This window comes from Bidens hawaiensis, unplaced genomic scaffold, assembly GCF_021521415.1.
Source record: "Bidens hawaiensis isolate Kalapana, Puna unplaced genomic scaffold, B.hawaiensis_p1.1 tig00012849_1, whole genome shotgun sequence".
NCBI lineage: Eukaryota > Viridiplantae > Streptophyta > Magnoliopsida > Asterales > Asteraceae > Bidens > Bidens hawaiensis.
In genome coordinates this window covers 575,603-589,951 of record NW_027492073.1, presented here as the reverse complement: position 1 = coordinate 589,951, position 14,349 = coordinate 575,603, and the positions used below count along the sequence as shown (strand labels likewise).

Sequence of the window (14,349 nt, the reverse complement as noted above, 5' to 3'; positions counted from 1 at the left end):
GTTTGTATAGCTGCACGAGTGATCGACATTGAAACTCACAAACTTCATAACTACAAGTGCACCAACTAAAGGGAAAAATAGAGGACTTGGAGCAAATTAAAATAGAGAAATATGTTATGATGGAGAAAATTGAAGAAAATACGAGATTATAAACTTTATTGTATTGCTTTTGAATAATTTTGATCTTGTATTTTATTGAATATTATATATTATTGGGTTGAATACATATCTTTAGTATGATATTTTATATTTGTTATTTATATATAATGTTTATAGGAAAAAATATATAGAAATCGAAATAAAAAAGAAGTTTTTTGAAAAATTATCGATAGAATTCATACCAAAATTTGTAGCTACATTCGTTGCAAAAGTCAGCAAAATCGGTAGCAAAAACCATAGCAAATTTCAGTAACTGATTTATGTTGGAAATTTGTAGCTAAATTCGCAGCTAACAATTCGTAGCTAGAAAACCGTAACAAATTTGGTAGTTCAAAATCGTAGCAAAGTTTTGTAGCTAAAAGTTCGTACCTAAAAAAACGTAGCAAAATTTGGTAGCTATAAATTCCGTAGCAAATAATTATGTAGCAAAATAGGTAGCTAAGGTAGGTAAAATAGTCACGTCCCTTATTGTAGCAAAACCCGTAGCAAAATATCATTTCGTAGCTAAATCCCGTAGCAAATAAATTAGCTACGAGACTTATAGGTACGAACCAAATCCCTAGCAAATCCGTAGCAACATGGGTGTTTGCTACGAAATAGCTACGGATTTGACCGTAACAAATACCTATTTTTGTTGTAGTGTTTCATATATCCCTATATTGTTATCTATACATGTATTAGTATTATTAATTTTATGACGTGCTATTATCAATTATATTACTATTGACCTTTCATGCCCACTTATTTCTCTCATACATATGTTTCTTTGAGCTGAGGGTTTCCCTAGAAGGCACCTCTCTATCCCATTGGATAGAGGTACGGTGTGCCTACATCCCACCCTCCCCAGACCCTACTTATAGCTTTGCTATTGATGGGATTTCACTGGGTATGATTGATTGGTTGATTGATATAACATGTTAGATTATTATTTTATAGTTTTGTTCAATTCTTAACTTTTTATTTTACTTTCTATCATTCTTTTAAACATAATTTTATGTTATCATGTTTAAACGTATAAATGTCGTTTTAAATATATATTTTTCTATATAAGGAAAGTCGTTGCTATGTTCATATACTGGTCCAGCCATCACCCTCAACCTTTGCTACCTATATAATGGGGGCCAGTGTAACATCTCTAATGCACAATTGTACTATTACTAAGGAGTTAAATAAGATGGCTGGGAACTTGGCTCATCTCACTCTTGCATTTGGCCTTCTTGGTATACACACACTCCATTCATTTATTGCTTGTATATTTTCATGCAAGAATGTGCTTATAAATTTTTGTTTATTACATTTTCAGGAAATATTATCTCGTTTTTGGTATTTCTTGCACCTATGTGAGAATCTTTATATTTCTTCCCATTCTCATTACTTTTGGTCTTTGTTTTAATACTTTCCTAACCTTGCAACAAACTATAATAAAAATGTAGACCGACGTTTTATAAAGTTTACAAAAAGAAATCAACCGAGGGCTTTCAATCAGCACCTTATGTGGTGGGCTTATTCAGTGCCATGCTCTGGATATATTATGCATTTCTCAAGACCAATGTCGTGCTCCTCATCACCATTAACTCCGTTGGTTGCTTCATCGAAACCGCATACATTTGCTTCTTTCTTTTCTATGCACCAAAGAAAGCTGGGTATGTGTTAATAATATATTTAGTGATAAACTTCTGTTAACATATATTAATGAAGGTTAAAAATAACAAAAAAGAACTTGGTTATGTAGATGGAGAGTTTGAAGCTAATTATACTGCTAATAGTTGTTGGGTTCGGTATGATCACTCTCCTGACTCAGTTCCTTGCAAGCGGTGATACTCGTGGTGTGATAGTTGGGTGGATTTGCCTTGTGTTTTCTTTGTGTGTTTTCGTAGCACCTTTGGGAGTTGTTGTAAGTATACATGCATGCATAAAAAATAAATGTAACCAAGTGACACTATATGTGGTGATATTTCATAGTGTATGCATATGATACTTCTTAATTAATTAATACTAACTCTTCATATTACTTATTTGCAGCGACAAGTAGTTAAAACAAAAAGTGTTGAGTACATGCCAATTCTACTATCGGTAGCACTCACCGTGAGCGCTGTGATGTGGTTCTTTTACGGCCTACTCCTTCATGACTTTAATACTGCGGTATGAAATAAAGCATAAACTTTATACACAAGTAGGTGGTTCAGCAAAACCGCTTGTAATTCTAGGTGGTTTTTGGAAGTTCATGTAAAACTTTGCAATTCGCTAGTAAGGAAGCGAATGGATGCAAAGTTAAACTTCAAGGTTTCAGTTAGGTTTGGTTGCTTGCTATCCTAGTGAACCTATGCCAATTCTTAAAATCTTTGCTAGAAAATTTGATGAATTCGTTACTCAAATAGTGGATTGTACTCTAGTTTCACCGGTGTTTAATTTCGAAAACACCACCTAAACGGCTAAAATTACAAGTGATACTTCTAGACAAATTCAGCAAAGCCTACAACACAATTCTATAATCCCCATGCTTATTATGGCCACCCACATACAGAGGAGGGTTCTACGAAGAAGAAACCTTTTTTTTTTGCAAGAATGAAAGAACAAAATTTTTAAGTATAAGAAAATGGTGACATTATTCGCGACATTATATAAAGTATACCATGGGTGAAGGATAATGGAGAACGGGGTCTCCGACCCCCGTTTTTTGCTCAGTAGTGTAAATTTATCCGTTTTCAGCCGAATTATCTATCTAAGTTTCTTGATAATTATATTGCAGATTCCTAATGTTCTTGGATTCATTTTTGGCATCATTCAAATGATACTATACTTCTTATACAAAAACAAGAAGCCTTTTATCAATGAAAAGATTACCAATTTCGAAAAGAAAAACGAAGAAATTAAGGAACAAGAAGTTGTAGCTGAGAGTCTTCAAGTGGTCGTAGAACACCTTCATAACATTGATCATGTAGCTGTTGAACCTCAAGCTCTCCCAGATATGCCAACTCGCACCATCCAAGTTAGCGCATGAAACTAAACTATTGATTTTGCTTCCGACTAAAGAATGATAAAAGTTTCACTTCGGAAAAACGGTTTCCCCGCACCTTCCATTGTATAAGAAAAACTTTTGTTGTTCATCATAAAATAAATAAATATACTTTACTTAATTTGTGGGAGACAACACAATACAATACCTTTTATACATATAACAGATATATGCAGCATAATGTAATAGAATGTAAAACAGTTTTTGCAAAGGCAATAATAAAAGAGTTATATTTGGCTAAGGCTTGTGATTAAATAACTCTCGTAAAACAGAGTTCGTATATATATCCGCTCGGTTGTATCTTTAAGGTATATTAGTCGTCGTAGTAGTTATATTGCTGGAAATAAACTCGTGAATTAAAGTGAGTACCAAGTTGTCTATGTGTGATCCTTTTTGAAAACAAAGATCTTAGGTGGGTGTTTGATAACGAACGAAACACCTCGGTGTTGAACCTGAAAAAAATTAATGTGGAAAAAGACCTAACAGATTATCATAAAATCAGTTGTTCTCCACAAATAAACAAGAAGTGTTAATGGGGCCAGGTTTGCCGTTTGCTCTCTCCAAAGTAACGACTGATGGATGAAAAGAACTGCTACAGACATTAAACAACTGAAGATGTAGAAGTGCTGATCTAGAAGAAGAAAGACTGTTTGAATACACAAAGGTATTCACAATATCAGTTGTTCCTAGTTTTCTGTATGGGTACCAGATTGGTACCGGTACCAAATCGGTACCAAGTTTTGAGTTTCCGGCATGGTTCGGTATGGTACCAAGGTATTTCTTTTACATGAAATACCGGTACCAAACCAATACAGTTACTAAATATTTTCAATTTTCAGGATCGGGATCAGGATTTCAGGATCAATACCGGTTGGTTCCGGTACCGAGCTCATACTTGTTCTCATTAAATCAGTAGTTCTAATATTTCATTGAATGGACTAGGTTGTCCAAGTAACCTAGATCTTAGTATCTAGTAAACCAGGTAAGATATCTTTTTTAATTCTTTTTATTTATTTATTTTTTTTTGGGGGGGAGGGGGGGGGGGGGGGTATAGCCTTTACCTGGGCTTTAGTTGCAATCTAAAGCTTAAATCTTTCATCATCCATTCTATTGTCATGTCTAAAATGTTATTTCAAACTTTATAGAATCACCAAAGATAATCTCTAATTTAGATCAGTTGCCTAATGTGATTGCGACTTTACGTCACTCACACGTATAGTCAATACCAAAAATCTCCATACGATTTTTCTAAGCTATTCAAATTCTATCAAATAATAAACAATAACCTCATATCTCAACGTGAATCTACTTAACGCTTTGTACTTGGGATAGAACAAATTTTTTTTAAAGATATATCCACCTATATCCCAAGTCTATCTAACAACTAGTTAAGACTCCCTATAATTAATCAAGGCGTGTACTCCAAATACAAACAAAAAAAAACATGAAGTAGACTAATGTTGAGATACAAGATAATCCTCTAAGAAACTTTGAATAACTTGGAAAATCTTAGGAATGTGTTCGCTGTTGATCATATGATTAGCAACACTCGTGCACATAGTTTTCTTATATTAATACGGATTAGCTAAATCCTAAATCCTTACTACCAAGCTTTGCACCACTTGTCTATTACTGAGTATAATTACTTCGCATTTATTTCTTCATTGGCATCAATACAAGTCACCCCATAATTAAGTGGGTTGATAAATATTCACTCTTTCCATAATATGATCCCATAATATCTACTATTATAATTAGGGGTGTCAATCTTGACCCAAACTCTTTCAATTTTCAAATGAGTCAATTTGAGTTGTTTTAAAAGTTAAATGAGTTGGTTTGGGTAAAAGGTTTTAAATAAATGGGTCAAAATGAGTCATTTTAAATTCCATCCTTTTATTTTCGGGTCAAAATGGGTCGACAAGTTCAAAGAAATGGGTTGATGTGGGGTTAGTGTCCCAAGGAAATGTGACAGGTTTCGGATCGGAACGCATTTTCGTACAAGACATGTTTTGGCACGAAATGGGTTTCAGATCGGAACGGGTTCAGTTCAGTTTTCAAGTCAACACGAGTTTTCACCCGTGACGTGTTGGGTTTTGGTTTCTTTATGGTCGATTCCGGACTCGTTTTTGTTCATTTTTCAGTTTTGTTTTTGTTCGGTTTGAATTCTTTTAGTTTCGTTTTGATTTATAATATATGAAGTCATTGTTGTGGCACATGGCACCTAATTATCCCATTTGTTTGTCAAGTGTCATCATTAATGTTTAATTTTCAAAGTTATAACTATCTTATTATAACAATTAATAAATATTTTAAACATTCCATATTAATGATTTATCTATATAAAAAATAATTTTATAGTAGTAATAATAGTAAAAAAAATAAAAATGAAAGAACGTATGTAGAACTTTTAAAAACTCATTTTAGTGTGTGTAAATTTGTGTTGTATGTTTTTAGTTTATTAGTGGCTGATTCAGAAGGTGTTATAATTCGTCTTTACTGTGAGCAGTAAGAAAATGATTCATCTCATTTGATTATTTTTTACTATTAATTCTATATAATAATTCTTATATATGTATTCATAACTTTTACTAAAGTGACACAATTCACTGAAAGAGAATACTAGATTGATGATGGTGCATACCAATACCTTTTCTTTTAGATCTAATAATTGTGTGCATTTTATTTTATCACATGTTAACTGATAGTGAAATTCATTGTGCTTATTCATTGTCACAAACTTGCATCATTTAGAGTTTCGGGCAAACGATATAGAAAATGAGTTATTTTGATCCCTAAAATACAGTAGTGTCATAGTGAGTTTTGTGTCCTTAATGATAACCATTTATATTCATGAAGCAAAATTCATATCTTTTTGAAAGAGTATCCTGGTGGTAATGACATTGTGTTGTCTGTTATAGGCCCAACACTCATTTTTTTTAATCTTACAAGTTAAGGCCATAAAGTATACTTAACTATTATAAATGATAGGAAATTGGTTGTAATTATAGGTGTTGCAAACCGATTTTTACAATACCATGAGTAGGGTTTTTTAAATACTAAGTTGTTTCTTTTAAGTTAGTTGTTTATTATTATGATTTATTTGTGTTCTATCTTCAATACAATAATCTCAAAATTGTTTGATATATGGGAGGAATGATAGTTTGGTTTGGTTTTCAGTGAGATACTTATTTGTTGTGAATAAAATCCTTGCAACACTTTTTTATTCTGATTTACGTAATGGGTCATAACAAGTTTCACTTGAAACATGCCCACTTTTAGTATGACTTGGAACATTTCGGGCAAGTTCAACTTGTATTCGACCCTTTAAGTAAATGGGACAAATATGCTACTTGTGTTCTCTTATAGCCGGAAAAAAGGACGAGTCGTGTCAGTCGGTGCAACGCATAAGAACCGGTTTGTTCGGTACAAGTTTGGGTCAAAACTAATTATTTAAAGAAAAATATTACTCTCGGTTCCGAACATGTTTTCTTTACATTTTTTCTTTTACATTTACACACAAATATAAAACTCACTATAACTTTTAGTTTCTTGTATGTCGCTGGCGTTGAGTATAACGTGTCAAGATCATCTAAATATAAAAGTTTAAAAAGATGGCATGTTTGAAACCGAAAAAAACTATAATAAAATGCCTATAACTTTATTAGTATTACACTTTCTTTTTTCCGATATTACCAAATATGCAGTTGCTCTTGCTTTTATTTTTATAACCTAAGACATGAATTACAAAAAAGAGATGAAGTAAGCCACACAAGTTTTTTTTTTTTTGTTGGTTATGGATGGTTAATAATTTAATATAATTAAATCCACAATTTGAATCATTTGGTAACTTTTTTTCTGATAGAAACTCTTACAACTATTAGTTCAGTGGCATAATATGTTAAACTAACATAACAATATAATTTAGAAGCAGTTTTTTTTTTTTTTTACATTTTTCAGCTCTCTTAAGACTTTTCACGAGTTTTGATGTGTTTTTTATACATGATTATTGCAACTTGAAAAACCATAATCATATAATTATAATTAGATAATGAATGAGATTTAATTTTTCAAACTCGTGTAATACACGGGTTTATAACCTAATATGTTATAAACCATAAATTGATGCAATAATGTTTCAGCGTTTAAAACTTATAAGACCAATTAAATTTTTTGTATGGTTAAGAAAAACTCGATCATGTATATATATAGTTCAACGTAAAACAATTAAAAGTTCATGTTAGATGTTGTTATAATTAAAGTTCAGTAGCTACTATTGTTAATTATAAAGTTTGGGGGTAGTTTGGACATACTTGTAAAGATTAGGCGTGAGTTGGTTTATGTCACAATCAGTGTTGGTTGTTACTTGTTAGAGTTAGTTAACCTACAATCATTTTGGGGTTTTTCTTTTGTAATGTTCATTAATCTATTCAAGAGAGTTCATTGTTTTCGTTCTTAATTCAGATCTTCAATCTTGTTTTCTTTGGCGTGTAATTGGTGATTTGAGTTCCACTTTTAACAACTCATATCAGAGTCATCGTTACAGCTCATTGTTTAAAGAAGGTAATCAAGTTTGATTAGAGACCGATTGAAGATTCAGAATGGTTGTGATGAAGTTCGAGTTGGAGAAATTCAACGGTAAGAATGATTTTGGATTATGAAGAGTGAAAATGAAGGTGTTGTTAGTTCACCGGGGTCTTCTTGATGCTATAGCTGGAGAGGCTGTGTTACCGCTAGCTCTTACCGAAAGGTAAAAGAAAGACATTTAAAAAAGCACATGGTGCAATCATTCTTAGTCTCGAAGATTGAGTGTTTAATAGGTATTGAAAGAAGCCTCTGCAGTCGAAATTTGGGCGAAATTGGAAAGCATGTACATGAGTAAATCTCCATATAACCGCCTCTAATAGTGATGGTCTGCCTATGTTCCCGTTAAAACTGCCTCGAAAACTTCTCAAAAACCAAACTTTGGTCTAATGTAAACTTACGAGTGCACAACCTGAGATTCTGACCGTAAAACATTATATGCACGTTAGCATTACACTTTTTGTAGGTATATTGGGAGTGGAATACATGTTTGCTAGCTTATCTTGGATATTTCGTTAGTTCAACTTCTGATTATTTCTTGTTAGTCAACAACATAAACCTCGATCGTGTTTAACACTACATATATTCTTCCATCCACATGGGTTTGGGTATCATCCAACATAAACCCCAATCACAAATATAGATTAGGAATTGAAATCCTGTCACACTGCTAGATAATAACATTAGCAGTGCCACTGATACACAAATATTTTATGTCATACGATAATAATAAAATAATAAGAATCATCTACTATTATAATAAAAGAGTACGCACTTGTGCCACTTGTCACTCTCTTAGTCATTTTCATCTTTTTTTAGCATTTTTTCAAAAACATAAATTCAAGAAACATAAATTTGAATTCGGTCAACTCATTCACCATGCTTTCTAAAAATTCAAATTCTTTCTGTATTTGGAAAGCTATAATCTCAATTTACTAGCTATTTAAAACTTTTCAATATATTTTGTTTTCATAACTAAGATAACATTAGTTGTTTGTTTTTTCATTATTCATATTTTTGTTGACGATATTTTGCTTAATATGCCAAGTTTCACATTTTCATTAAAAGCACTTTATTTAAAATTTCTAAAATTAAGAGAACTTTAGGTAAATATTAAAACCATTATTAGTTTTAGCTGAAACTTTGAAAACCTACAATTCTGGTTTTCTTACTAAAACTCTAATCATACAAATAATCATTAGTTTTAAACCTTAAAATCAAATATTAAATTATATTTTTTCATTATTAATACATATATAAGTGTGGAAACAATGGTTTACTAGATGTTTAGTATTTCAACGACTTTCCAAAAGAAATTACCTAATCACGGGATATGTATCAAATTATAAATATTCATAATTTAACACGTTTAACTAATATAAACGTGAGTGATTTGATTTTTAAGTTTTATCTAAATATAAATCAATAGATTATTTTAGGTTGATTTTTTAAGGAAGAAATCAAGGGTCTAATATGATCAAGCTATAATTACGGATTTTTTATTTAATCTGGTCAACTCACTTACCATGATTGTTTCCTGTAAATCTAAATTCTTTCATTATTTTGAAAACTACAATCATGATTTTTAATTGTTTAAATAATTATAGAGATAGATATATCAACTTAATTAAATATTGCAACTTCTTCTTAAAATAATCACTAATCACACGAGATTAGTATTCAAGGTTTAAAACATTATTTTTTTAATATTTTAAAGTACTATATATAAGACACATCATGTGGTACTTTGTTAACTCATACAATAATCAAAGTTTCACAACAATGGCAAACAATTTAGTATGACTTTTTCATAATTCTGCTAATTGCATTCCTTATGGATATTTTCAACTATTTCATATACTCCTTGATTATATGACTTTTAATTGTAATAAATTAAAAAACTTGAAATATTTCAATACAGGTCGGTTGGTGACAACAAATTTATCATGCTCAATCAACTTCAATATCAATTAGTATAAAACTTTGTATTAAAATTCCTGTTGGTAAAATATTATTAAAAGTATCCAATTAAATAAAAAAATAATCGACATCTATGTTTTTACTTGAAAGAACCCGTGTTCTCACATGACAGCTACACGTTGTCTTGTCAAGAGTTACAAGCAGACATGTGCTAAAGAATTCGATTCTTGATAAACAAGCTAATTTGACCAATAATGTAGTGTAATTGTATTAACAGTATATGATAATTTATAAAATATTTGTGTAATGTTTATTTTCTAATTCCTGTAATTTTAATGTAAGTTGTAATTGTATTAACAGTATATGATAATTTCGTTGTTGATTGTATATTTCTTAATGTATAAATTTTAAAATGAGAAAAATATGATTTGACTCTTTATGTTTTATGAGTGGAAGCACTTTACAGATCCCAATCTGATTTTGCGTGTTGTGTGCCACTAAAGCACAGGGAAGCAAATCATAATTTTCTATTTTAAAATTTTCAATAATTACCCGTATAATACACGGGTCTCAAACTAGTGTATGTATACGTGAGTACAAAAGTTACAAGTATGTATGGGTTGTCCTCATGCTGTCATACTCTCTCTGTTATTATTTAATTATTTATTTAAAAGAGTAATTGACCACCACGTTTAGAAGGTTCAGTTGTGTTTGTTGAAATATCAGCGTTATTTAATATTATTATTATAATTATAATGAAGTATAGTCACTGTTTCGTTTCACGCTTTCCCTCTTAACCTGCAATGGAAACTCATCAATACTAATAATAAAGTCAAAGTCAAACCCCAACTATCTCTGTCTTTGTTTGACCTCTTCTTATTATCATTATTATTCTCCACAGCTTTATACTTTTAGAGAGAGAGAGATGTATGGAGTACAACCGCCGAATAACTCCGGTGAGGCCGTCGGCGGTGGCACCGCGGAGGTCATCCGTACGTACCAGACATGGAAAGGCAGTAACGTAAGCTTTCTTTTCTTTCTAGCTTTAATTCGATTTTGAATTTTGTAATCAGCATGATCCGATTTTACTGATTGCTCTTGATATCATTCAGAATATTATTATTATTATTATTTATTTATTTATTTATTATTATTATTAATATTAATTTTTGGTTATTTAGGATCAGTTTTGTAGCTGAACAGATACATGAAATTGTTTGTTTTAGTTTTTTAGTGGTTTAGGTTTTGGCCTCTGCTGGAATTTAGGGCAAGTTATGTAGAGCTATAGATACATGAAATTGAAGACCTAAGTTAATGGATTACGTATGGTGGATTCGAATTAAGATCATGATTGCAAAGAGTTTACGGTTTCTGCTTGTAGTCAAACACATGTAGGTACATGATATTGAAGACTGTAAGTTATTGATTAGAATTAAGATGATGATGGTTGCGAGCAGTTTACGGTTTATGTTTGTAGTCAAACATGTAGATAGATGATATTGATGACTGTAAGTTATTGATTAGAATTAAGATGATGATTATTGCAAGTAGTTTACGGTTTATGCTTGTAGTCAAACATGTAGGTACATGATATTGAAGACTGTAAGTAATTGATTGGAATTAAGATGATGATTATTGCGAGCGGTTTACGGTTTATGCTTGTAGTCAAACACATGTAGGTACATGATATTGAAGACTGTAAGTTATTGATTGGAATTAAGATGATGATTGCGAGCGGTTTACGGTTTATGCTTGTAGTCAAACAGGTTGATAGATGGATGATATTGAAGACTGTGAGTTATCGATTGGAATTAAGATGATGATTGCGAGGAGTTTACGGTTTATGCTTGTAGTCAAATGTGTAGATAGATGATATTGAAGACTGTATATTAATGGATGAAATACAATAGATTGAAATCGAGGCGAGCAGTTTTCAATTTATGCTAGTAGTCGAACATGTAGACACGTGAAATTGAAGACTGTAAGTTATTGATTCGAATTAAGGTGATGATGATTGCTAGTATACACTTTATGATTGTAGCCAGACACATGTAGATACATGAAATTGAAGAGTGTATGTTAATGGATGAAATATGGTAGGTTCTGATTAAGATGATCATTTCAAGCAGTTTACAATTATGCTTATACCGAAAGTGTAGATACATGAAAATGAAGGCTGTGAATTGATAGCTATGAATTAAGATGATGATTGCAAACAGTTTACAGTTTATGCTTGTAACCAAACATGTAGCATTGACTTTGAATCATTATAATTTGCTGTTTTTAATGTGCAGATATTTTTCCTTGGTGGAAGATTAATATTTGGACCAGATATACGATCAATATTCATGTCAATATTCCTAATAGTTGCACCAGTTGTAGCTTTTTGTGTATTTGTTGCCAGAAAGTTGCTCGATAAGTTCAGCCATCATCTTGGAATATTAGTTATGGCCATTGCAATTGCATTCACAATCTATGTAAGTTATCTTCATATTCTTCTAATGTATTTCTCATTATATTTATAAATAATAACATCATATTGATTATTATGGAAATGTTGATTTGCAGGTTGTAATCCTGCTTCTAGTAACATCCGGAAGGGACCCGGGAATAATCCCACGCAACACACACCCACCAGAACCAGAAGTAATAGACCAGAACGTAGAAGTCGGGTCAACCCAAACTCCACAAATACGTTTACCTCGCTTCAAAGAAGTAATGGTCAATGGGTTCACGGTTAAAGTCAAATACTGTGATACTTGCATGCTTTATAGACCACCACGTTGTTCTCATTGCTCCATATGTGATAACTGCGTTGAACGGTTCGATCATCATTGCCCGTGGGTCGGACAGTGCGTTGGATTGGTATCGCACAACCTTCTGTTTTAAAAGTTTAATTCTATGAAATATATCAGTTTTTAACTTTGTTTTTATTCGTGCAGCGTAACTACCGGTTCTTTTTCATGTTTGTATCTTCAGCAACTCTACTTTGTATTTATGTTTTCGCCTTTTGTTGGGTGTATGTAATAAAGATCAAGAACAGTGAGGAAACAACGGTTTGGAGTGCGTTAGTCAAAACTCCCGCTTCGATCGTGTTAATTATTTATACCTTTATATGTGTGTGGTTCGTTGGTGGTCTTACATTCTTCCATCTTTATCTCATCAGTACAAACCAGGTGAATCACTAGTCCTTTATAAACCATTACGGGTGTGCATGAAACCGAAAAAACCGAACCAAAATAGCCATACCCAAACAAAAACTGAGAGTTTGGTTATTATGTTTTCTTTGTTTTGGTTTGGCATGTAATTAAAAGTAAATACAACCGAACCAAAATTATGGATTACATTTTTTATTTTGAATTTTAAGCAATTTATAAGAGTTATATAAGTAAGTGTACCCAAATATTTTAGCCCAAAAGCACTTTGTTATTAATTAACATAATGATTTAGGCCCAAGTTCATTTTTTTGGCCAAGTAATTTTTTTTTTCGGTTAAAAAGTTTATAGCCCAAATGATAAAACTAGAAAAACAGAAACCGAACTGATACCGTAAAATACCAAAACCGAACCAAGCCCGTAAGAAAACTGAAAAACCGAATTTTTGGTTTTTGGTTCGATTTGAGCTCAAAACCGACCCATGCACTCCCATATAAACCATTGTATTTGCTAGAAAAACTTTTGAATATTTTTTTTTAATATTTTGTTATCGTGCAGTCAACATATGAAAACTTCCGGTACCGATACGATCAGACCGAAAATCCGTACAGCCGAGGGATAATCGAGAATTTCAAGGACGTGTTTTGTCAAAGCATTCCGCCTTCCAAGAACAATTTTAGGGCTGTGGTGATTAGAGAATCGGAAACCACTCCTCAGGCTTCCGGGGGTAGTTTTGTAAATTCAAATGTGGAGAAGGCTTTGAGTGACATAGAAATGGGTGACAGGAAAGTTGCTGGGAGTAACTGGTCAGGTCGGGCTGATCAATATGATCAACCTGGTTACAATCGGCGGTCCAGTTGGGGAAGGAGAAGTGGAAGCTGGGAGTTACCAGCTGATATTGGTTCGGGTCGTGGTGACTCGAACCGGATCACTGGTGGGAGTAGTGACAGCTTGGGTGGAAGCAGGGGTGGTCAGTTGACTGGTCAAAGTAGGCAATGACTGGTCAAGGTTTATGGTGGTGTTTTCATAGTTGTGGTTTATTTGACCCTTTTTTTGTGGTGAATTATTGTGTATAGAATGTGGAGAATATAAGCTACTCCTTCTGACTTATGATATATATGTGTGTTGGTTTGTTTCTTGAGACTTAGAATATAGATACTAGTGTACATAGCTTTTGGCTTTTCTTTATATACCACTTTTTGTTTTGATTTTCAGTCGACTAAAGGGTGTTCAACGAACCGAATTTGAATTATCTGGACTACCAAACAAACCATATATATACAACAAAAATTCGAATTTGAATTGAAACTCAAACTTAATTCAAAATTGAGAATCTACATTTGTGTTGATTGCTAATTCGTGTCAGAAATTGGAAAAACAAATTTTAAATTGGAACTAAATTCGAACCGATTTTTGAATTACAATCCAATTCGACCATTCAACACTCTACCTGAGCATGGCTATTGTGGGAAAAAAAATTAGAAACTAAACTTGTCTATATCTTAATTTGATTCTTAA

At 32.2% G+C, this 14,349-nt stretch overlaps 2 protein-coding genes across 2 annotated transcripts; both read left to right on the top strand.

Moving 5' to 3' along the window:
* Positions 1-1,208: 1,208 nt before the first annotated feature.
* On the top strand, positions 1,209-3,231 carry LOC143542449 (bidirectional sugar transporter NEC1-like). Its single transcript, XM_077035029.1, has 6 exons — positions 1,209-1,379; positions 1,463-1,499; positions 1,593-1,806; positions 1,892-2,053; positions 2,182-2,301; positions 2,909-3,231. Exons 1-6 carry the CDS (start codon positions 1,274-1,276, stop codon positions 3,158-3,160), a joined length of 891 nt encoding a protein of 296 aa, XP_076891144.1. The 5' UTR covers positions 1,209-1,273; the 3' UTR covers positions 3,161-3,231.
* A 7,333-nt stretch (positions 3,232-10,564) lies between these two features.
* LOC143542462 (putative protein S-acyltransferase 7) lies at positions 10,565-14,031 on the top strand. Its single transcript, XM_077035041.1, has 5 exons — positions 10,565-10,697; positions 11,971-12,153; positions 12,245-12,541; positions 12,619-12,852; positions 13,390-14,031. The coding sequence occupies exons 1-5, from the start codon at positions 10,602-10,604 to the stop codon at positions 13,828-13,830; spliced, it is 1,251 nt and encodes a 416-aa protein (XP_076891156.1). The 5' UTR covers positions 10,565-10,601; the 3' UTR covers positions 13,831-14,031.
* The last annotated feature ends 318 nt before the right edge of the window (positions 14,032-14,349 follow it).

Excerpts from the sequence above, each read along its gene's own strand:
- LOC143542449 (XM_077035029.1), top strand. The coding sequence starts at position 1,274 with ATGGGGGCCAGTGTAACATCTCTAATGCACAATTGTACTATTACTAAG. Across the intron at positions 2,054-2,181 it reads TAGCACCTTTGGGAGTTGTT|CGACAAGTAGTTAAAACAAA; the intron begins GTAAGTATACAT and ends ACTTATTTGCAG. Across the intron at positions 2,302-2,908 it reads TTCATGACTTTAATACTGCG|ATTCCTAATGTTCTTGGATT; the intron begins GTATGAAATAAA and ends ATTATATTGCAG.
- LOC143542462 (XM_077035041.1), top strand. The coding sequence starts at position 10,602 with ATGTATGGAGTACAACCGCCGAATAACTCCGGTGAGGCCGTCGGCGGT. Across the intron at positions 12,542-12,618 it reads TCGGACAGTGCGTTGGATTG|CGTAACTACCGGTTCTTTTT; the intron begins GTATCGCACAAC and ends TTATTCGTGCAG. Across the intron at positions 12,853-13,389 it reads ATCTCATCAGTACAAACCAG|TCAACATATGAAAACTTCCG; the intron begins GTGAATCACTAG and ends GTTATCGTGCAG.